Below are 24,727 nucleotides of genomic sequence, written 5' to 3'. Positions count from 1 at the left end.
TTTTATTTTCAAGCCGCCCGCTTTGTTCAGTGTACGAACATTATCCTCGAATAATTCATATTTTGTCTAGGACATTGGATCTACTGGTCATTTGTTCAGAAATCATGTGGAATTAGTACTTAATGTAGTAGTCGGTAACTTGTGGAGACAAAGGTCGTTACTGGTTAATTATCCTGGAAAGCCGATTATGTGGGCCGATCGCCGAATGACCAAAAACATATGTCATAACTTATAACCGGTGTAAACCAGAAAAAACCCCACAAAGTTATAGAAAAATAAGAGTTGACAATAGGAAACAGGGTTTTATTTAGGTTTCATAAGATATACATAAAAGTGCAACATCTCTCACACCGACTTAGTGATAATCGGCACTAATTAACGGTATGGAAAGTGAAGAAAAAAACAACATTTAAATAACAGCCATAATCCTTGTTTAAGATCGTAACGATGAGAAGAAGTTTGACTTGATAAATAAGACATAAAAACGTCTATATTAGACAGTAATCTTACAAAGTAACCTCATGTTTCTTATGATTACTCTATACTATGTTGCCTGATTTCAGACTCTTTCGCATATGAAAAGAATAAATATAAACGCTACAATGACGATATATTTTAATCAATGTTGTTAAGTGTGTGTTGTGATAATTCGGCTGAGAGTATTTGTTATCATCTTTCACGAGATTTGTCAAGAGGTTTGTTATCATGAAATACTTGTAGCTTGTCAGTAAAACCTCTCAACTTGTCGTGATAGAAAACTACCAACTTTGAAAGGTTAAAATAAATGATTCTAGGTCATTTTTTCAGTTTACACGCATGCTATCAATATAAACGATAATTCATGTGTCATCCGGTTTCTTCTTTAGAGAAAAGCATAATATTCACCCGTCTAGGATTGCATTTATTAAGGCTATTTTAACCAGCTTGATCATATACATCTATAAACAAACTAGAACTGTGTCCAAAGGGCACTGATGCCCCCACTGACAAAATATATATGGTATATAGCGAAAAAATGAATAAAGGGCCATAACATAATTCTGTTAAATTTGGTCGCAGCAAAAATTCCTTCCTTTACTTCCATCTACACATAAGGTTGTTCATCCCTGGAAGTTTAAGCAAAATCTGCCTTCCGGTTTAAGAGGAGTTGCGTTCACAAAATTTCTATATGGTTTATAGTGAAAAAATCAACAAAGGGTTATAATTCTGTTAAACTTTGTCGCAGCAAAAATTCTTTCCTTTACTACCATCTACACATTAAGGTTGTTCATCCCTGGAAGTTTAAGCAAAATGTGCCATCCGGTTTAAGAGGAGTTGCGTTCACAAAATTTCTACATAGTATGTAGTGAAAAAATAAACAAAGGGCCATAATTCTGTTAAATTTGGTCGCAGCGAAAATTCCTTCCTTTACTACCATCTACCGTTAAGGTTATTCATCCCTGGAAGTTGAAGCAAAATCTGCAATCCGGTTTAAGAGGAGTTGCGTTCACAAGATTTCGGGACGTACGGACAGACAGACGTACGTACGGATGGACGGACAAGTGCAACGCTATATGCTCCCCACTTTGTGGGGCATAAAAATTACTGAAGTTCCTTTCATTCAAACGTGATTTTGAACTATTGTCTGATGTGCCAGATATACGCTGATGTGACGTTAGAATACTAAGTATAGAGAAATAGAATCAATAATGAACGACTGAAGTTTTCGTGTATCGTATGTCTGCTGGTACAAGATGACTTCTTCCGGGAATGTTAGTTGTCCATGATGAAGAAGTTTCATAGTAAGATTTTTAAAAAGTTCATGATTTTATCACAAATAGTCTTCATTTACAAAATACAGCAATCAATAAAAATATTGATAACTTAATAGTTCATGAATCGGGTTAATTTGACCAATTATTTTCACTTTTTATTGTTAAAAAATTGCCTCATTTTGACATTCGGACTGAGACATTTTTCAATATTCTCATTTTTTATAATTTATTTACTTGTTTGTACAAATATACATGTAATACGGTGATGCATAACCTACTTTTTATTTAAGATATAGATATAGTATAATGTATACATTCATTAACCAGCGGATACGCTATCCTTTGGTTAATTTTAACCAATGTTTTAAACAACCCGGTCCAGAAGGTAGCTGGTAATTTGAACTTTGCATGTTTGCCATCCAAACAGAAAGTACTTTTCCGGAATAATTATAATGGATATATAACAATAAAGATGTGTTCTTTGAAATGGAAACATCCTGTCTCCTTATGCCCTCCAGGGACTTAGTTGGTTATTCGTGCAAATCCCAAACTAAGAACCAGAAAGTAGTTTGTTATTCGAACCTTGCATGGTTTTCCCTAAAAACAGAAAGAACTTTTCCGTAATAATTATAACGAATATACATCAAGATCGATGTGTTTTTCATCATGGAAACACCCTGTTTCCTTGTTTCAAATTATTCAAATAATTTGCTAAAGTTACTCAGTATTAACACAACGGATAAAATAAAGATTTCACAGTTTACTGGTAGCATAAACGACAAGCCTGGTAGCGGCCAATTTAATGAATATATACATAGAAACTAACTCCGGATAAAACCAATCCTTTCGGTTTAAATTAAGATATATTTTTGTAATGGGCGTTGACAGTAACTCTGGGTGGGATTCAGACCAAATGTATGAATTATAAATACTGTAATGAATTTAGCATAAATAAATGGCATCAATGTAAAAAATCTATAATAGACCTAGATAGATCGAATATTCTAGTACTAAAAGTATCGTCGAAAATCCGCAATGCCCAAAAAGAGTTTGGTCAGAATAATAACAGTAACTGTTGGTAAACAAAACCTTACAAATACTGAACTTCCGGTAACAAGTTTAAATAATAAATTTCAAGATAGCTTTTCAGTAAGAAATTTATCAATGCATGAAAGTTTAATTAAATTTCATCAAATATTTTAAAAAGACCAAAATTCTACGACTTTACTACAGAAAGAACAGAGACAAATACGATATTTTGGTATGCAAATGAGGTGGTTCGAGGTTACAGTAGAAATTGAATATGTCATAATATTTCATTATTAGAACAAATATTCTATTCAATTCAATCAATAACACATAATCTTTTCATCAACTTTGCCTCAGAAAACATATTTATCAATCTAATCTCGAGTTGAAATTATAGATAGAACTAAACCGGAAATATGACAAAATGGACAAGAAAATAAGGAAATTTATAACATAAAAATAGAGAAAAACAGATACTCATATTTCATAACAAAGCAGTGAAGATATGTACAATTATGCGTGCTTAATTAAAACATCCCAATTTGCTAAGTATTAAGCATGACATTCAGTATCTATTTAACTTTCACCTCTAATGTTATGATTTCTAAAATTATACATGTACATGTACACATGTGATATTGACCTCAATAAATTTAAGTGAAAATGGATAAATATCGTAATTATCCAAAGTGCTAGTAATACTTCAATACCTTTAATCATTTTATTAACAAGGCAAGAAGCTTATGTAATTAACCTCAAATAACTTTCTATTTGGAGGGAAAAACAAGTTCAAATTACCAACTACCTTCTGGTTGGTAGTTGGGGATTCACGCGAATAACCAACTGATTCCCTGGTCGATATTTTGCGAAGAGGTTGTTACTATATTATAGAAAACACATATCGCGTTATATAAGCGTAACATTTTTTTTAGGAAATATATGCAATACCCGAATTACTGGAATACAAGTTGTGAATCGCTTGGGTATGACTGAAAAGAATCTCCTACCAGTGACATTGAAAATGCATGCTGCAAACAACAGAGACATAAATATACTTGGTGCAGCAATCATCCGCTTCTCTGCTGAGTCGTCTGATGATGCAACTACATTCTAGTGGGTAGTTTGGGAATATCGCGAAAAATCAACTAAGACCCCTGGCTGACATAAGGAAACAAGGTGTTTCAATGTTGAAGAACATATATATCTTGCGTTATATCCGTTATATTTACCCCGGAAAAGAACTTTCTGATTCGATGGCAAAACATGCTAAATTCTAATTACCAAGTACCTGCTGGTAGGTTGTTGGGGATTCGCACCAATAACCAACTAGTTCCCCTCCTTCTGGAGATAGTGGATTAATTACCAACTACTTGCCGTTAAATAGTTTGGAATCCAACTACCAATTATACCTACTAATTGACACTCATGTGTTCCGGCTGCTCCGGTTGTCTGCTTAACATCTTACGCTATAGCTTTTTTATTTTCTTTTTATTTATGTTTCTTCAATTTGTATAACTATAACAATTTGAGCTTCTTCCAAAACACGCATCTATATATCATATTATTAATCACAATCATTGGTGTTGAATGATTTACCATCGTTTTAAACAGTCCATAGAACATTTAAATCACATAGAACATTTTCTCACGCGAACAATTATAAGTAAGTAAGTAAGCAAGCAAGTAAGCAAGCAAGAAAGCGAGCGAGCGAGCGAGTAAGTAAGTAAGTAAGTAAGTAAGTAAGTAAGTAAGTAAGTAAGTAAGAAAGTAAGTAAGTAAGTAAGTAAGTAAGTAAGTATGTAAGTAAGTAAGTAAGTAAGTATTTTATTATAGTGACATGTGTATGACAGTTTACAAATAACGAAATTAAATAATTTAACATGACACCCGGCCCAATGGACCAATAAGTCACCTGAAACATATATACATTATAAATAGTTCACATGAAATTATTATACTGTACACATCAATATTGCAGGATAAATATTTCAACGATTAAACAAAGATTTCTTTCTTTTTAGATAAGCATTAACAATGTATTAGCTACTTTTCGTGGAAAACTTACAACAAGATATTTCCTTTCATATCATCGTTCATGTTCATAAAATCTGCATTCATAAATTGCTCACTAAAATGTCTACTCTGATGTTGTTGTAAAAGGACATTGGAACAAAAAGTGTTTTTCATCTTCTATTTTATTATCGGTACAACACAAACAAATTCTTTGCTCTGGTGTTTCACTGACATAACGTCCAGTTTTAATCCTTAACGGGAGAATACCACACCTAAACTGAAATAACATTGATCTTTATTTTTTATTCAAATTTAACTGTACACATTTTTCTGTTATAAAATAATCCTCAAGGGTAACATAGGTTCGTAATTTCGGTACTTTTTGTATGTCAGTTTTCAAATATCCGTATAATATTGAGTTATCCTGATTTTAACAAAATCTTTTATGTATAATATTATATTCACCGCGCGAAAAAAAGTTTAAAATAAAAGGAATTATTTTGTGTAGAGTTGATTTTATTTATGTTGTGTTTGAAGTAACGAAATAAACGTGTGATAATCACATGTAAATGATTAACTTCTTTTGATAAAAAATTTCATGTTCCTTGATCGAATTTTCCACTGTTGTACTGTTGAACTCATCAACACCTTGAAAATGTAATAGGGAAACAAAATGATAATTGCATTTAAACGTGTCACCAAAAATTCTGATCATTCATCTCTCTCTCTCTCTCTCTCTCTCCCTCTCTCTCCCTCTCTCTCTCTATCTTTTCTTTTCTTTTCTTTTCTTTCTTTCTTTCTTTCTTTCTTTCTTTCTTTCTTTCTTTCTTTCTTTCTTTCTTTCTTTCTTTCTTTATTTCTTTAATTAACCATTTCATCACTGTTTTTCTTTGATAGAGTCTTCCAAATTGAAAAATAACATAAAAGTTTCGGGCTGAAAAGGTATCAAATAGAGTTTGCAACTATTTTTGAAGTGTAAAAAAATCTGAAAAGGCAGAAATCATTCGTAAGCGATAAAAGCAAAACAGTCACAGATAATGATAAACATCTACCATCATTAGCTTAAACGCATTTGAGTTCAAGATTCCGAAAGACAATTTTTTTTCAGATACATTACTTAAGAAATTACAAAAAAATCAAATAATAAATACCACACGCTCTTCTTATTTAGAAGCATCAATCTTTATAGGAGCATCATTCTACATAGGGGCACAATTCTCCTATTCTCTCCATAATTAAACAAGTTTAAATAATAAATTTCAAGATAGCTTTTCAGTAAGAAATTTATCAATGCATGAAAGTTTAATTAAATTTCATCAAATATTTTAAAAAGACCAAAATTCTACGACTTTACTACAGAAAGAACAGAGACAAATACGATATTTTGGTATGCAAATGAGGTGGTTCAAAGTTACAGTAGAAATTGAATATGTCATAATATTTCATTATTAGAACAAATATACTATTCAATTCAATCAATAACACATAATATTTTCATCAACTTTGCCTCAGAAAACATTTATCAATCTAATCTCGAGTTGAAATTATAGATAGAACTAAATCGGAAATATGACAAAATGGACAAGAAAATAAGGAAATTTATAACATAAAAATAGAGAAAAACAGATACTCGTATTTCATAACAAAGCAGTGAAGATATATACAATTATGCGTGCTTAATTAAAACATCCCAATTTGCTAAGTATTAAGCATGACATTCAGTATCTATTTAACTTTCACCTCTAATGTTATGATTTCTAAAATTATACATGTACATGTACACATGTGATATTGACCTCAATAAATTTAAGTGAAAATGGATAAATATCGTAATTATCCAAAGTGCTAGTAATACTTCAATACCTTTAATCATTTTATTAACAAGGCAAGAAGCTTATGTAATTAACCTCAAATAACTTTCTATTTGGAGGGAAAAACAAGTTCAAATTACCAACTACCTTCTGGTTGGTAGTTGGGGATTCACGCGAATAACCAACTGATTCCCTGGTCGATATTTTGTGAAGAGGTTGTTACTATATTATAGAAAACACATATCGCGTTATATAAGCGTAACATTTTTTTTAGGAAATATATGCAATACCCGAATTACTGGAATACAAGTTGTGAATCGCTTGGGTATGACTGAAAAGAATCTCATACCAGTGACATTGAAAATGCATGCTGCAAACAACAGAGACATAAATATACTTGGTGCAGCAATCATCCGCTTCTCTGCTGAGTCGTCTTATGATGCAACTACATTCTAGTGGGTAGTTTTGGAATATCGCGAAAAATCAACTAAGACCCCTGGCTGACATAAGGAAACAAGGTGTTTCAATGTTGAAGAACATATATATCTTGCGTTATATCCGTTATATTTACCCCGGAAAAGAACTTTCTTATTCGATGGCAAAACATGCTAAATTCTAATTACCAACTACCTGCTGGTAGGTTGTTGGGGATTCGCACCAATAACCAAATAGTTCCCCTCCTTCTGGAGATAGTGGATTAATTACCAACTACTTGCCGTTAAATAGTTTGGAATCCAACTACCAATTATACCTACTAATTGACACTCATGTGTTCCGGCTGCTCCGGTTGTCTGCTTAACATCTTACGCTATAGCTTTTTTATTTTCTTTTTATTTATGTTTCTTCAATTTGTATAACTATAACAATTTGAGCTTCTTCCAAAACACGCATCTATATATCATATTATTAATCACAATCATTGGTGTTGAATGATTTACCATCGTTTTAAACAGTCCATAGAACATTTAAATCACATAGAACATTTTCTCACGCGAACAATTATAAGTAAGTAAGTAAGCAAGCAAGTAAGCAAGCAAGAAAGCGAGCGAGCGAGTGAGTCAGTAAGTAAGAAAGAAAGAAAGTAAAGTAAAGTAAAGTAAAGTAAAGTAAAGTAAAGTAAAGTAAGGTAAGGTAAGGTAAGGTAAGGTAAGGTAAGGTAAGGTAAGGTAAGGTAAGGTAAGGTAAGGTAAGGTAAGTAAGGTAAGGTAAGGTAAGGTAAGGTAAGGTAAGGTAAGGTAAGGTAAGGTAAGGTAAGGTAAGGTAAGGTAAGGTAAGGTAAGGTAAGGTAAGGTAAGGTAAGGTAAGGTAAGGTAAGGTAAGGTAAGGTAAGGTAAGGTAAGGTAAGGTAAGGTAAGGTAAGGTAAGGTAAGGTAAGGTAAGGTAAGGTAAGGTAAGGTAAGGTAAGGTAAGGTAAGGTTAGGTAAGGTAAGGTAAGGTAAGGTAAGGTAAGGTAAGGTAAGGTAAGGTAAGGTAAGGTAAGGTAAGGTAAGGTAAGGTAAGGTAAGGTAAGGTAAGGTAAGGTAAGGTAAGGTAAGGTAAGGTAAGGTAAGGTAAGGTAAGGTAAGGTAAGGTAAGGTAAGGTAAGGTAAGGTAAGGTAAGGTAAGGTAAGGTAAGGTAAGGTAAGGTAAGGTAAGGTAAGGTAAGGTAAGGTAAGGTAAGGTAAGGTAAGGTAAGGTAAGGTAAGGTAAGGTAAGGTAAGGTAAGGTAAGGTAAGGTAAGGTAAGGTAAGGTAAGGTAAGGTAAGGTAAGGTAAGGTAAGGTAAGGTAAGGTAAGGTAAGGTAAGGTAAGGTAAGGTAAGTAAGTAAGTAAGTAAGTAAGTAAGTAAGTAAGTAAGTAAGTAAGTAAGTAAGTAAGTAAGTAAGTAAGTAAGTAAGTAAGTAAGTAAGTAAGTAAGTAAGTAAGTAAGTAAGTAAGTAAGTAAGTAAATATTGTTTTATAGTGACATGTATATGACAGTTTACAAATAACGAAATTAATTAATTTACATAACACCCGGCACAATAGACCTATAAGTTACCTGAAACATATCTGCATTATGAATAGTTCACATGAAATTATTATATTGTACACATCATCAATATTGCAGGATAAATATTTCAACGATTAAACAAAGATTTCTTTCTTTTTAGATAAGCATTAACAATGTATTAGCTACTTTTCGTGGAAAACTTACACCAAGATATTTCCTTTCATATCATCGTTCATGTTCATAAAATCTGCATTCATAAATTGTTCACTAAAATGTCTACTCTGATGTTGTTGTAAAAGAACATTGGAACAAAAAGTGTTTTTCATCTTCTATTTTATTATCGGTACAACACAAACAAATTCTTTGCTCTGGTGTTTCACTGACATAACGTCCAGTTTTAATCCTTAACGGGAGAATACCACACCTAAACTGAAATAACATTGATCTTTAATTTTTATTCAAATTTAACTGTACATATTTTTCTGTTATAAAATTATCCTCAAGGGTAACATAGGTTCGTAATTTCGGTACTTTTTGTATGTCAGTTTTCAAATATATATATCTCTCTCTCTCTCTCTATCACACACTCCCTATCTTTTCTTTTCTTTTCTTTCTTTCTTTCTTTCTTTCTTTCTTTCTTTTTTTTTTTTTTTCTTTCTTTCTTTCTTTCTTTCTTTCTTTCTTTAATTAACCATTTTATCTCTGTTTTTTTCTTTGACAGAGTCTTTAAAAGTGAAAAATAACATTAAAGTTTCGGGCTGAAAAGATATCAAAATAGAGTTTGCAACTATTTTTGAAGTGTAAAAAAAATCTTAACAGGCAGACATCATTCGTAAGCGAAAAAAGCAAAACAGTCACAGAAAATGATAAACATCTACCATCATTAGCTTAAACGCATTTGAGTTCAAGATTCCGAAAGACCATTTTTCTCAGATACATTACTTAAAAAAATTACAAAAAATCAAATAAAAAATACCGCACGCTCTTCTTATTTAGAAGCATCAATCTTTATAGGAGCATCATTCTACATAGGGACATCATTCTTCATAGGAGCATCATTCTCCATAGGAGCATCATACTTCATAGGAGAACCATATTTCATTTGTTGTTCAATGTATTCGTTCGAGAAATCCACACACTGCTTAAGCGCAAGTAGAACTGGGACATTCATTGCTGGATTTATTTCCGATCCACGTTCTCCATAGTTTACGACTGGATGTGTATTTCCTCGAGCAATACCAAATATGTGTCTTGCATTTTCTGCTTCGTCGCATACCTTTTTACTTTTGTAAATGTTTGTCACGTCATTCTTGACAGAGTCGCACAACTCATCGCATTTCGTAAGTATTAAAACTCTCTGTATATCTGGAAAAGTAAACATGAGTACCTATATCTTGAAATGTTTTAGGAAATGTCACGTATACATGTAAATTTATAGGAAAACAAAATTGTATTTCATTTTAAGTTTAAGCACTTTTCGTCTTTTATCATTTTGAAGATTAATATCTTAAAAACATGCATGCCTAGGGGCGGGTACAGAACAAGGTTTTCTTGGGGGGGGGGGGGGTGACATAGGTGGAAGATTTTGACAAAAACAACAAAACAACAACAACAACAACAACACCACAATGCAACAGGCAAAAATTGCGCATGTTTGAAGATTGGGTCAGCATCTTGGTAATGTGACAAAAAATTATTATTGCTTTTATAACTCATCTTATGAGTGGCAGCTCTTGACTCACATTATTGCTAACTTGCCATAAATTGGTACATTGAAGTATTCAATTATGGAAAAAAAAGGAAAAATAATGAAGACTTTGCGATGAATAGTTGTCAAGATCATGAGACATTTCAGGCCCCTGTGACCTTGACCTTTGACCTAGTGACCACAAAATATAGAGGGCTCACTTACTAGTGACCAATCAATATTAGAAATATGAAGACTTTGTGATGAATAGTTTTCAAGATAATAAGCGGAAACTATTCTCAAATTTATGGCCTCTGTGATCTAGAGACCCCAAAAGCAATACGGACCATCTGTTGGTTATGACCAATCAATGTGAAATATGAAGACTTTGTCATAATTATCTTTCAAGATAATGAGCTGAAAACCTCTACCATTCAAAGACCCTGTGACCTTGACCTTTGACCTGTTGACCCCAAAATAAATAGGGGTCATCTACTAGTTATGACTAATCAATATGTGAAATATGAAGACTTTCTGACAAATAGTAACCAAGATAATAAGCGGAAATCATATTTACATTCAAGGCCTCTGTGACCTTGATCTTTGGCCTAGTGACCCCAAAATAAATAAGGATCATCTACTAGTTATGACCAATCAGTATGTGAAATATGTAGACTTTGCGATGAATACATTTCATGATAAATCAGCGGAAACCATTCAGACTTTTAAGGCCATTGTGACCTTGACCTTTGACCTAGTGACCCTAAAATCAATAGGGGTCATCTAATAGTTATGACCAATCTATATGTGAAATATGAAGACTTCGTGAAAAATAGTAACCAAGATAATAAACGGAAATCATATTAACATTCAATGCCCCTGTGACCTTGACCTTTGACCTAGTGACCCCAAAATCTATAGGGGTCATATACTAGTTATGACCAATCTATATGTGAAAGATGAAGACTTTGTGATCAATACTTTTCAAGATAATCAGCAGAAACCATTTTGACATTTAAGGCCATTGTGACCTTGACCTTTGACCTAGTGACCCAAAATTTTAGGGGTCATTTGCTAGTTATAACCAATCAATACGTGAAGTATGAAGACTTTGGGATGAATAGTTTTTAAGATAATCAGTGGAAACCATTCTGACATTTAAGACCCCTGTGACCTTGACCTTTGACCTAGTGACCCCAAAATCAATAGGGGTCATTAACTGGTTGTGACCAATCACCCTAGTGAAATATGAAGACTTTGTGATGAATACTTTTCAAGATAATCAGCAGAAACCATATTAACATTTAAGGCCCCTGTGACCTTGACCTTTGACCTAGTGACCCCAAAATCAATAGAGGTCATTTATTTTCTATGATCAATCACTACGTGAAATATGTAGACTTTGTGATGAATTCTTTTCAAGATAATCAGTGGAAACCATTCTGACATTTAAGGCCCCTGTGACCATGACCTTTGACCTAGTAACCCCAAAATTAAAAGGGGTCATCTACTAGTTATGACCAACCACTATGTGAAATATGAAGACTTTGTGATGAATAGTTTTCAAGATAATCAGCGGAAACCATGTGGTCTACCCACGGATAGACGACGGACCGACAGACCGACAGACCGACAGACAGACAGACCGACATTAGCAAAACAATATACCCCCTATTTTTCGAAGGGTGCATAATTAAGTCTTGAATGAAGAAAATTATGTGATTGGGGTGGGCTTGGGAGGGTAGTCCCCTGCCATAGACTGAGAAAATTTTAAAATATGAGGTTGAAAATGGTGTCATTTCCTTGACTTCATAGTGCTGTTTATAGTACCTTCTTGATAATTTAATATCATATTGTATTTTGTATAGGTTAGTTTTTGCAGTGTCTTTCAAGGATGTTAATAGATAAAGATCTCTGCCAAGCCCTTAGGCAGGAGATTAACAACTGGATGTTTTGATAAGGGAGTTAGAAATATCACTTTATGTGATTAATACCCCCGCAATACTGCTTTGGAAATGAGGAAGTTACTAGTAACAGAATACCTTGCAAAAGAATTGAAATAGAGTTATGGTTGTGGGCAATTAAAGATTGTTGTGGTTCTTGTATGTTGCATTTCCTTTTAATGTAGCTGACCATTAAGTTTTATTGAATAACTCTGTAATAAGTCTGGAAAGAGTTACGCTTCTTGAGCACTGCATTTTCTCTTATTGCGCTTGACCATTGTATGAAATTGCATTGAATTCTAAACTTTAGTTTTTAAGTTATGCACCGGACAAGGAAAAGGAACAAAAGGCAATAACTCTACAAATACTGAAGACGGAGTTATGGTTATTTTACAATGTACTTCCTTTCATTGCGCTTGACCATTGTATGAAGTTGTATTGAATTCCAACTACAAGTTTTAAAGTTATGCACTGGACAAAAAAGGTAACAAAGGGCAATAACTGTAATTTGTCTAAATAGAGTTATGGTTTTTGTGCATTGCACTTCATCTCACTGCCCTTGACCATTGTATGAAGTTTCATTGAATTCCAACCATTGATTTTCAAGTTATGCACTGGACAATTAAAAGTAACAAAGGGCAAACATTCTTTAAATGAGTCAAGAAAGAGTTATGGTTTCTGTGCACTGCGCCTCCTCTCAATATTCTCGACCATTGTATGAAATTGTATTGAATTCCAACTAGTATTTTCAAGTTATGCTCTGGACAAGAAAAAAGCAATGGAAAATTAACATCTATAATTACTCTGGACAGAGTTATAGTTCTTGTGCACTGCACTTCCTCTAATTGTGTGCTTGATCATTGTATGAAGTTGTATTGAATTCCAACCAGTAGTTTTCAAGTTATGCTCCGGACAAGGAAAAGTAACAAAGGGAAAAAACTCTGTAATTAGTCAAAATGGAGTTATGGTTCTTCCGCACTGCACTTCCTCTCAATGTGTTTGACCATTGTATGAAGTTATATTAAATTCCAACCATTAGTCTTCAAATTATGGTTCGGACAAAAGAAAGCTATGGAAAAGCAACAAAGTGCAATTACTCTGTAATTACTTTAGATAGAGTTATGGTTCTTGTGCACTGCACTTTCCCTTATTGTGCTTGACCATTGAATGAAGTTGTTTTGAATTCCAACCAGTAGTTTTCAAGTTATGCCCCGGACAAGGAAAAATAACAAAGGGCAATTAGTCAAGATATAGTTATGGTTCTTGTGCACTTCCTCTCAATGTGCTTGATCATTGTATGAAGTTGTATTGAATTCCAACCAGTAGTTTTCAAGTTATGCTCCAGACAAGGAAAATGCAACGGACGGCTGGACCGACCGACCACCGAGTGACTCCTATATACACCCCCAAACTTTGTTTCGGGGGTATAATAAATTTTAAAACTGACAAAAATATATTCCAGCCCAGATGGTAAACGTATCTTTGGGCCGAGCTGGGGGGAGGGGCTTGGCTGCAGCCCTGAATCACAGGCCTGAATCCGCCACTGCAAATCATCTGATGTACTGTTGAATGTTTATATTATTAATTGCAATGAACTAGAGCAAAGTATCTAAACAACAACAACAACAACATAAAAAAATCAAAGAAAACAAGCGAGACCATAAAAAGAAACAACAATAACAACAACAAAAACAAAAACAAAGAACCCACCCTTCCAAAAAACAAGAGGGCCATGATGGCCCTGAAGTCGCTCACCTGTATATAGGCCCCTGGAGCGGGGCCAGTTTAAACCCAAGGGCTTTTATTTGAACAAACTTGATAGATACCCATTAGAAGATGTTTCATGCTAAACATCTAAGGTCTAGCTCGTTGGGTTTTTTAAAATAGATTTTTTCAAGTTTTTTCTTTACACATATAGATAAAAACAATGGCACACCTGGGGCAGGGCCAGTTGTGACCCCAGGGCTTTTATTTGAACAATCTTTGTTACTAGAAAATGTTTCATGCTTAATATCTAAACTCTAGCTATTCGGGTTTTTTCAAAGAAGATTTTTAAGTTTTTGCTATACACATATAAGGAAAATCAATGTCCCCCGAAATGGGGCCAATTTTGACCTCAGGGCTTTTATTTGAACAAACTTTGTAGACACTCACTAGAAGATGCTTTGTGCTTAATATCTTAACTCTAGCTATTTGAGTTTTTTTTTCAAAGAAGATTTTTTAAGTTTTTGTTATACACATATAAGGAGCGGGGCCAATTTTGACCCCAGGGCTTTTATTTGAACAAACTTGGTAGACACTCACGGAAAGCTGTTACATGCGTAGTATCTAAACTCTAGCTATTTGTTTTTTTTTTCAAAAAAGATTTTTTTTAAGTTTTTGCTATACACACATAAGGAAAATCAATGACCCCCCGGGGCGGGGCCAATTTTGACCCCAAGGCTCATATTTGAACAAACTTGGTAGACATCCAATAGAACATGTTTCATGCTAAATATCTTAGCTCTAGCTCTTTCGGTTCGTTAAAACAAGATTTTAAGTTTTTATTATATGCATATAGGGAAAATCAATGGCCCCCTGGGGCCGGGCCAAGGCTTTTATTTGAACAAACTTGGTAGAAACCAATTAGAAGACATTTCATGCTAAATATTTAAGCTCTAGCTCTTTGGGTTCTTTAAAAGAAGATTTTTAAAGTTTTTACTATATGCATACAGGGAAAATCAATTACCCCCTGGGGCGGGGCCAATTTTGACCCCAGGGCTTTTATTTGAACAAACTTGGTAGACACTCACTAGAAAATGGTTCATGCCAAATATCTAAGCTCTAGCTCTTTTGGTTTCTTAGAAGAAGATATTTAAAGATTTTTCTTTTGGTTGCCATGGCAGAGTTCTGCATGGAATTAAATTCTTTGAACAATTTTCAAAGGTGACCACCAAAGGAACATTCCTGTGAAGTTTGGATGAAATTGGCTCAGTGGTTTATGAGGAGATGTCATTAAAGTAAAAGTTTACGGACGACGGACGGACGGACAGACGCCGGACGAAAAGCGATCACAAAAGCTCACGCTGTCACTTTGTGACAGGTGAGCTAAAAAACAACATCAAAAAACAAACAACAACAAAAGGTGTTATTGTTTGTATTGCTTTAAAGAAAGGCGTTGAAATTGAATATTTTCGTATATGTTCTTGTGTTACAGTACAAAAGGCACTTACCAGAATCTATCTCATACTGTTGCAACCTTATTATCTTTTCTTTAAGCGTCTTATCCATCGTACTTAATGAACAAATATCCACTATATAAATGACACAGTGCACCATGTCTGCCTTAGTCGGTTTATCTCTGTAGAACGGGTCGTCATCATCAATAACACTCTTTTGGGAAAACTGAAATTATATTTGCTTTTTTGTTTATTTTATTTTTATCGTCAACTTTTAACCATTACGAACCCTGCTGTTATAGAGAATATAAGATGTCCTTTGTGAAACAAGAAAGCTAAATGCAGCTTTGACGACTGAAGCATTCTTATTTATAAAGAATAAATATGCAGTCTAACCCTTTCAGGCCTGTCGGTCCCCAATCGGTCATTTAATTTGAAATTTACTCGCTGTCATGATCGGTTGTCATGCGTGATTTTATTTCTGTTTTTTTTTTGTGTAAACAGAAAGCAAACTCAAACGGGGTTGGATCAATGATAAAAATGCTGAAATACTATAGGTTTTTATAGTTTGTAAATCGGAGCTAAATCGGGCGTAACGCTGATAAATCGGTGTTTGATAGCTAGTCATCAGTGGTTGAACACTTTCCGTCAGATATGGCCGGTGATTCATATTTGGTTATCGTTGTCCGATCGGCGATATCGGTGATTAAGAACTTGCATATCTCATGACGTAGGTTGCTGTCGGTTATTTGTAGAAAAAATTCACCGATCGAGAATTTTAAACATGTTTAAAAATCCCAATCGGTAATTTTCTTCCACTTATCTTTCCCCAATAGCAGTTGATAGGTGGAAAACAGGTGACCAATAGGTGATATCGGTGTTAAATACGTTGTCATCGGTTCACTCCATAATTTGGCTAAAAAAAGCTATCGATCAATCACCGATGGCTCTGTGTAACTGGGGTGTTACATGTTGTCAAACGTGTATATTTGGTGAAAACGAGTATGCTATTAATGATTTCAGGTCAAAATCAAATAAGAAACAAGTCTTAATACTTCGATGATAAGCATCGTAAGAACACGTTTGCAGATGTTTCTAAATTCAAAATTTCACCAGTTTTATGTTGAAATCTTGAAGTCTGCTTAAACTGGAGAGGGGAAGGGGTTGTGGATGGTGGTGTGCAAATACCTTTGCCGTAAAAATCAAACTAACTTTGCAACATTTTTTAATTATGCCGTTTTGGGCGTTCTTTAGGGGTTCTGATTTTCTCAACTTGATCACATGTTATTGTTTATTTAGAAATTAAACATTAATATTGGAGCCGCGTTACCGCCGTAAACAGTTACCCGTTACCCGAGAGCTAGATATTCCGGTATGTACCAGCAGCCGGTGTAAGATTCTTATAATCTATCACATATATAAAATAAGAACGGTAAACTGTTATTAAGAGTCATTTTTCTTTGACGCGCCTGTAGTGTAACTCTAACTATGTTTATAACGCAAAATGACGTCATGTCAAAGTGTAAACTAGTGTAATATCATCAAGTGTAATATCGTTTTTTATTAAATGACTTTATTACACTCCTGCGCCGCGGTTTATGTGATTAAAAGGCGTAGTATTGCAAAAAGGCGGTATAACGAAAATCAAAAGGCGTAATTACGCGTATCAAAAGACGAAATAACGCGAAAAAGGCGTTATAACGCAAATCAAGAGGCGTAGTAACGCCTTTATTCGCATTATAACGCGAAACAAAAGGCGTTATAACGCGAATCAGTAGGCGTAGTAACGCGAATAAAGGCTTAGTAACGCGAACCAAAGGGCGTAATAACGCTAATTAAAACGCATTGTAATGCCAATTTAATACCATATTTATACTTATGAAATGGCCTAGTAACGTGAGGAAGAACAATATTGATCTAAATTTATTGCTCAAGATATAAACTCGTATAGAATAATATAATTTACTTTTACAATAGCTATTATTCCATTTGCGCAGTAATAATATTTGTCATACACTAATAAAGAATCTTTGATATTTGCCAATAAAAGGTGACTTGGTGACTTATAGGTCCATTGGGCGTGATGTAAATAAAGGATATTGAATGAGTGTAAGTTCAATACTGAATTTATTGCACGAGTAGAATAAAATTATATTATGCGAGCCTCTGGCTCTCCACAAAATTATGAACATAAAACAAGGCCATTATGCAAAAAGTACGGCCTTTATGAGAAAACTCGGCTTTTATGAGATGGGAGAATTTTGATTGGCTCTTCGACACAGCCATTATGAATCTGCTTTTTTTTTCATTACAAAAAAGTCGCCATTTTGAATTGCTGCAAGGTAGGTTTCCGAGACATTTTGAAACAAGAATCTCATTTGCAATACCTCACAACAACGGAATTTCAAATTAGTTACTTTGGTTCACTAAGTAATTAACTCTTTTACATTGTAAATAAAATCTAAAAAAGAGCGATGTAAAAGTTTACCATTGCTTAATGAACATCAAATGACTGCAATCTAGGTGGTATTTTCTTATCTTTGCAATATAAACCATACTGTATATATGTATGTATTTCCTTGTATAAGTTTATATTTATACACTATAATTCATAATGCAGGGCACCGAGATGCAGCGACTGCGATTAGATTTTTTACATTGATACATACGGAATGTTTGGATCATTAATGTTCATTTTTTATGACAGCCACACTTTATCCTTGCATATCGTGGCGGCTTCCTTAAAAAAAAAAAAACAAAAAAAAAAAACAACAACAACAAAAAACGGTTGCCTCGATTTGGATTTGAACCCCAGACGAGCGCATACCAAGAAAGCCTGAATAAAATCAAGTAATTCTAAATTTAAGATTTCCATTTAGGGTTTGTAATCCTTATTAATTTCGAGGTATTTTGTTCACGATAAATCTGTTGTTTAACACTGATGAAATAATTTAGCGAAAATTTTCTCGCCAAAACAGTCCGACATGTATATATCCACTACTCGACAGTCAGGTTTATTTGTGTTATACGCTCTGAAGTCTTCGGTAATCGACATCGCTAAAAATAGCATTTTGTTTACGTGGATTAAATTATCGGGTGTAGAAATTCATTATCAATCGTCAGCTGTCCTAAATTCGTCCCTGTGCTAAAGTCAACATAACGTCCTTTTTTATTTTTCAGAAAGTCTAAATACCAAATGTTCATTTAGTTTAATTCCGATCACAACAATCCGAAGCCTTACGGAAATAGCCGAGCAATCTTCATTGATTAAAATGATATTCATCTGCGTAATTTGTGATTGTGCATTTGTTGACAATTCTATAAGCCAAAGCTACTTTTAAACTTTGAATGCGTTGTAATTTGTTAGATACTTGTAACAAAATAAAAATATGTCTTTCTTTTACATTGCTAGGTGGATAGATCATTTTGAGTAGGAGCGCAGTGCACAAGAATAGCTCTACCCTGCATAATTTTTCAGTTATTGCCCTTGTTTTTTTTCATACTTAATTTTTCACCTGAGTGGAGCATTTCTCAAAACGTCTTTGAGATGGCAACATAAAACTTCATACGTGGATTTATCTAATTGAGAAAGAATGCTGTGCGCAAGAATGATAACTCTATCCTTCATAGTTTTTGAGTTATTGCCCTTTGTTATTTTACATTCTTTTTGTCCGGAGTTTATCTTAAAAAGTGTTAGAGGTATCAACTTGAAACTTCATAGATACATAGATCTCATTTAGGAAGAGTGTAGCACACAAGAATAGTAACTCTACCCTGCATTATCTTTTCAGTTATTGCCCTTTGTTATTTTCAGCCATCAGTATTCACATAGGTTTCATATCTGTAATCACTTCTGTCATCAGTTTTCATAACTAAAAGACCTCTTACAATTCAATTATTCTGCTCTTCTAGATATACATTCTTCCAATGAGCAAACACATTCGGCGAGGGATGGCTATGTTAACATGGCTCTTGTTTTAAAATGGTAAAAGTGTTTCAAACAAACCCTAAAACACTGCACAATGAGTCGTTTAATATGCTCAATTTATTGCTATCGTCCCTTTGTTTTTAATTACTAATTATGAACGCCCGAATGAAAATTTGTTTCAGTAATCCAAAAATGATCTGTCAATTAGAGAAGAGACCAATTTACGAAACTTCACCAACATGTTGTATCTTAATTTCCTTATTGTACTAGATAAACTCAAGGTAGGGGGAATTTTGACCCTTAGTGCATGATTTATAAATATATAATAGAGGACTACTAAGCATGCCAAATATAGCAATAAGCACTGTAGTTTTCCACAAAAAGATCCTTTTTGTTTTAAACTCAATCTACATAAAGTTTGACATCTCCAGTGCAGGGCAAATTTTGACATCAAGGTCATGGGTATTTAACCTTTGTAGAAGACTATTTATTGATGGTTCTGGCTTTTATAGTTTAGGAGTAAATGATTTTAGGACATGTTAATAAGTCCACATAAACTAACTGATCGGCAAGGAATGGGCTTATGGGAGTCATAATTTATGTAATTTTTTTTAAGGTCTACTAAGCAGTGCTACATGCCAAATATCTGAGCTCTGGGCATTGTTTCACTATATAAGGCTTATATGTGTTTTCCTATATAAAGCCTATGAAAATCAAGTGGCCCGGGGCGATGGCCAATAATGATCTGGACAGGCCAAACCTGAGTTCTGCACATCGTCTCTTTATTAGTAAAATGTCTTCACTGCAGTATTAATTTCCTTCAGTTCAAAGCGGATACGCTATAAATTTCAAACAGACGAGCGTAAAGACGGACTGCCAGGAACAACTAAAGAACCGACAGATTTATATCAAGCCCATTTAACCTACACAAGTCTGAATTAATCATGTACATTTGAAAAGCTTTATGAGATAAATCCTGCTAATTTGTGAAACAACAAAATTTTATCAATCGTTTCCCGAAATTTCTAGGTAGCTATGTTCATGCCGGAGAGTAAAAGCCAAAACCTGAAACATCAGTAGGAAAGAAAAGGACACAACAACAATTAAACACAAACTGCTTAGAGGAAAAAGCAAGGCATATCTTCATTGAAAAGTATTTACATTGTATTGTCTCATCGACAAGCAGTTATTCTTTTTCTGTTGTGGTATTGCTATGTTGACTGATTTTTGTTACATTATTGCCACCAAAATCCCCAAAATCAACAAGCCAAAATTTAGTTTTCCTTTATACGCGCGGCGTTCTTTCGCTGCCGTATAATAGAGTAAGTGAAAATCCCTGTAGACCTTTTTACGATACGATATTTCCAAAGGGCAAAAAGGCAATATCCAAAGAAAAGATATTTTTAGTTTTCATCCGCCACACTAAACATTTGATATAATCTTATGATAACCATTAGTTAGTTTAGAATAGCTTTTTTGATAAATAACAATACAATAGTGATTTTAAGTAATTTATTTGAACAGTTCTGCATTTACTCATTATTGCAGGGTCTTATATTTATGAATTCGATTCTGACAAAAAAAAAAAAAAAAAAAAAAAAAAAAAACAACAAAACAACAACACCAACAAAAAAAACAACAACAACAAAAAAAACAACAACAAAAAACAACAACAACAACAAAAAAGAACAACAACAAAAACAACAACAACAAACAAACACTTCGTATAGTACCAGAATTTAACCAGCTCTTGCATTCAAGTGTGCTGAAATCGGATATTTCTTCGGAAACGGTGTACGAAGGCTTGTTCATGTTATTATGACAGCGAACTACTTAATCAGATGTCGTAAATGCGAGATTAATGGTTAATTTTCTCTTTCTATTCTCGTATTTTAAAGGCTTTAATAAATGTTAATTCATGGAACGTCACCAGGCAAACAGTAATTTTGGCAAGCGGTTAGTACATACATGTATAAGTCTTGTCTTCTCCGTGCATTTATAACAAAATAATGACAATTTAATAATATTTCAATAATTTGACGTTGACGGTCAATGTCATTTAAAGGTCAAGGTCAAGATCAGTTCGACCTTTTAGAAGATCTCGTCCAAAAGGTTATTTTTGTCCAAATAATTATGAGGAAAATCCAATTAATTGCCAATATACAGTCAATTACAACAAAAAGCAGTGAAAAATCAATAACTTTACCTTTAAGGTCAAGTTATTAATGAGCCAAGGTCAATTTGTGTTTAAAGTATATGAAGGTCATATCCTAAAAATGATGTGTCTTAATATGAAGTAAATCCAGTCATAAATAACAAAGATAAAGCCAGTTACAGAAAAAACAAGAAAATTTCATTAACTTGACATTGACGGTCAAAGTCAATTTAAGGTTAAGCTGAATGTCACATCTTAATTATTCCATGTGTTTGTTTGGTAGAAAGTCTTGTTTTGTCCAAGGATAAATCGAATCCGTACAAATATAACAATATTATGACAAAAATTTAAAAAATGACACTGATGGTCAAATTACACTCAAGAACACGGTAGGTGCAACTTTATACAATGTCTGGTCAGTCTTTAGATAAAGGCTTTATAAGCCAATGTGTAAAAATCTATTTTAGCACCATTTACCTCAACCCACTGACCTCTAACTCAATTCAAAGGAAGAAGACCATGAAAGATACCTTCCTACCGAATTTGAAAGACTTATGTCAATAAAGGCTGTAAGGGCAATAGAGAAAAACAATCTTTTTTATGACTGGTGAAGTTGATCCAACTGACCCCTAACTCAATCCGAAGAATGCAAGTTATTATCCTTTCAAATATGAATAACATCAGTCAAAAAAGGCTTTTATGTAGAAATCTATTATTGGCACCCTTGACCTTGAGCCACTGACCCCAAACTCAATCGAAAGGAAAAATACCATTCAAGTTATCTTCGTACCAAATATGTAAGACATCTGTCCATAAATAAAAGCTGTATGGGCAACAGTGTAAAAATCTATTTTTAGCACTGGCGACATTAACCAAACTGATCCCTAACTCAATCCAAAGGAAGAAGACTACGCAACTTATCATCCTAACTAATATAAAACATTAAAGTAAAAAATGAAGGCTATATAAGCAAATGTGTAAAAACCTATTATTGGCACCCTTTAACTTGACCACCACTGACCCCAACTCAATCGAAAGATAGTATACCATGCACGTTATCTTCCTACCAAATATGAAAAACATCTGTCAATAAATATAGGCTGTTTGAGCCAAAGTGTAAAACTTTAATTTTTAACACTGGCGACCATGACCATAGACTCCATCCAAAGAAGAAGACCTCAATTTATGTTCGTACTAAATATAAAAGACATATGTCAATATAATAAGGCTAATACACCTGTAAAAGTGTAAAAATCTATTTTTGACAGTGGTGACCTTGATTTTGGACCCAAATGACCCCTAACTAAACACAAAGACAGAGGACCTTTCTTGTCACTTTGTATTAATTATGAAATACATCAATTAAAAAATAAAAGCTGTATGAGTAAAAAAAATTAAAAATCCTGTAATATTTCATACACGTTTAACCTTTTACCTCATAAAGACGTGTTTTGACGGCTTTTTGCACCCCCCTTATGAGGCCTCAAACAGTGAAAAACTGCCCTATTTAGGCTCCAAACACTGTTTTTCATTTGAAAACTTGTTAAAAAAGTGATTACTTTTCGGCGCCGCCCCCACCAGAATGGTACATCAAGGGGTTACAAGAAGGGGGATGTGCCCCCTTCTGTTTGGGGGACTTGAAGGGGGCGGTAGTCCCCCTCATCGCCAAGAAAAGTTTGGACATGTGACAGGCCAAAAATGGCCTCAGGTCGATCTTAAGATAACGTGTAACCAACGCTGAAAAGCGTTTTACTCTATCTCAATCCATTGAGAAGTTGCAGCACTTTGAAATCAGTATTGATGGAAAAAACAATACAAAATATTGACTTTTCGCAATTTTGAGACGTCCCCCGTTGCCATGGTAACATGTTGTTACAGAGGCTATTGTCCAGTTAACATTTGCGCCGTCTTTGACCATAAAATGATGACCACCTTTTTGAAATCATTTCACTCTAATTGTAAAAATAAATTGTACCTCTTTCTTTAAACTTTTCACATGCATGTAAAAAGCATGATAATAATCGAATTTACAAAATAGTATAAATCTCGCATAAAAAGATAAATGACTGAATAACTGGAAATTTTCTTACGTTTTCGCCGAAAGTTGCTTTTTCATCTTGTAAGGCTTTTGGAGAAGTGACTTTTCTACAAAACACAAAAAAACTCAGAAAACATTCTTGAAAAGTTTATTTTAGTATTTGTATATCTTTTTCTATATATAATCAGTTCATTAAAACAAACGCTTTTCTTAAGCTTTCGACGTTTAGTCTTCTTCAGAAAAAATTGACGTTTATAACATAACAAATGACAAATGACGCAACGTCCGTTTAACTATACGCTAAACAGAACGTGACGTTAACGCGGGAATAAAAACTTTGTCAAATAAATACAGAATCTTTCATGAATATAAATACAGCAATATACAATTAATTACACATTTAATGTGGATCTGCACATGTGATACAAAAATTCTCATAATTAATAATAATAAAAAAATAAAAAAACCTTGATATGAGAAAAAACATACTACATGCATATGTATACCGGCTCAATAATGACAAAGTTATATATTGTACACAACTTTTGCATTCATAACATTAGGAGATAATGTGTTAAGCTTATGAATCCAGTATGATTCTTGTAATAAGCGTTCCATATTATCGGAGACAATCTCTATGGGCATAAATTTAAAATCCTTAATACAATGATTAGTTTTATTGAAGTGTGTAGCGACATTGGTTGAAAATAACGGATCGGAAAAATTGTTGATATCAAACCTATGGCTATTCATGCGTTTAGACACTTTTTGCTTTGTTTGACCAACATATTGCTCTTTACATTTATCACAAGTGACAAGATATATAACATTTTTCGTAGAACAATCAGTATTGTTATTTACATGATAATTCTTACCAGGAATATTAGTACTACTAAATATATTGCTTTCAATAATAGAGCTGCAATGTGTACATCTACTTCTATTACATTTGGATGAACATTTCACATTTTTGTTACTAGACCTTACTTTAGAATTAACGAGAATGTCTTTTAGATTTTTAGGTCTTTTAAATGCAACCAAAGGTTTACTTTCATGAAGCTTTTGCACAGAACATTTACTTGAAAGTTTAAGTAAATCCCAATACTTTTTAATGATATTACTAATATTAGGTAAAGTTGGGTTATACTCAACAACAAAGGGAATTACACTGCCATCACTTGTTTTGTTGTTAGTTGTTAGTGTTTTTTTTTTTATTTTATTTTTTATCTTTTTCTATAAT

At 33.6% G+C, this 24,727-nt stretch overlaps 1 protein-coding gene across 1 annotated transcript; it reads right to left on the bottom strand.

Moving 5' to 3' along the window:
• Positions 1–9,335: 9,335 nt before the first annotated feature.
• On the bottom strand, positions 9,336–15,593 carry LOC132742849 (uncharacterized). The gene is made up of 2 exons (XM_060731341.1): positions 15,421–15,593; positions 9,336–9,943 (listed from the first exon to the last, which is right to left on the bottom strand). The coding sequence occupies exons 1-2, from the start codon at positions 15,524–15,526 to the stop codon at positions 9,603–9,605; spliced, it is 447 nt and encodes a 148-aa protein (XP_060587324.1). The 5' UTR covers positions 15,527–15,593; the 3' UTR covers positions 9,336–9,602.
• Positions 15,594–24,727: the final 9,134 nt, after the last annotated feature.

Source organism: Ruditapes philippinarum, unplaced genomic scaffold (assembly GCF_026571515.1).
Source record: "Ruditapes philippinarum isolate M1 unplaced genomic scaffold, ASM2657151v2 ctg1334_1_1_1_1, whole genome shotgun sequence".
Taxonomy (NCBI): domain Eukaryota; kingdom Metazoa; phylum Mollusca; class Bivalvia; order Venerida; family Veneridae; genus Ruditapes; species Ruditapes philippinarum.
The sequence above is the reverse complement of the archived record's forward strand: the minus strand, read 5'-3'. Positions and strand labels throughout refer to the sequence as shown.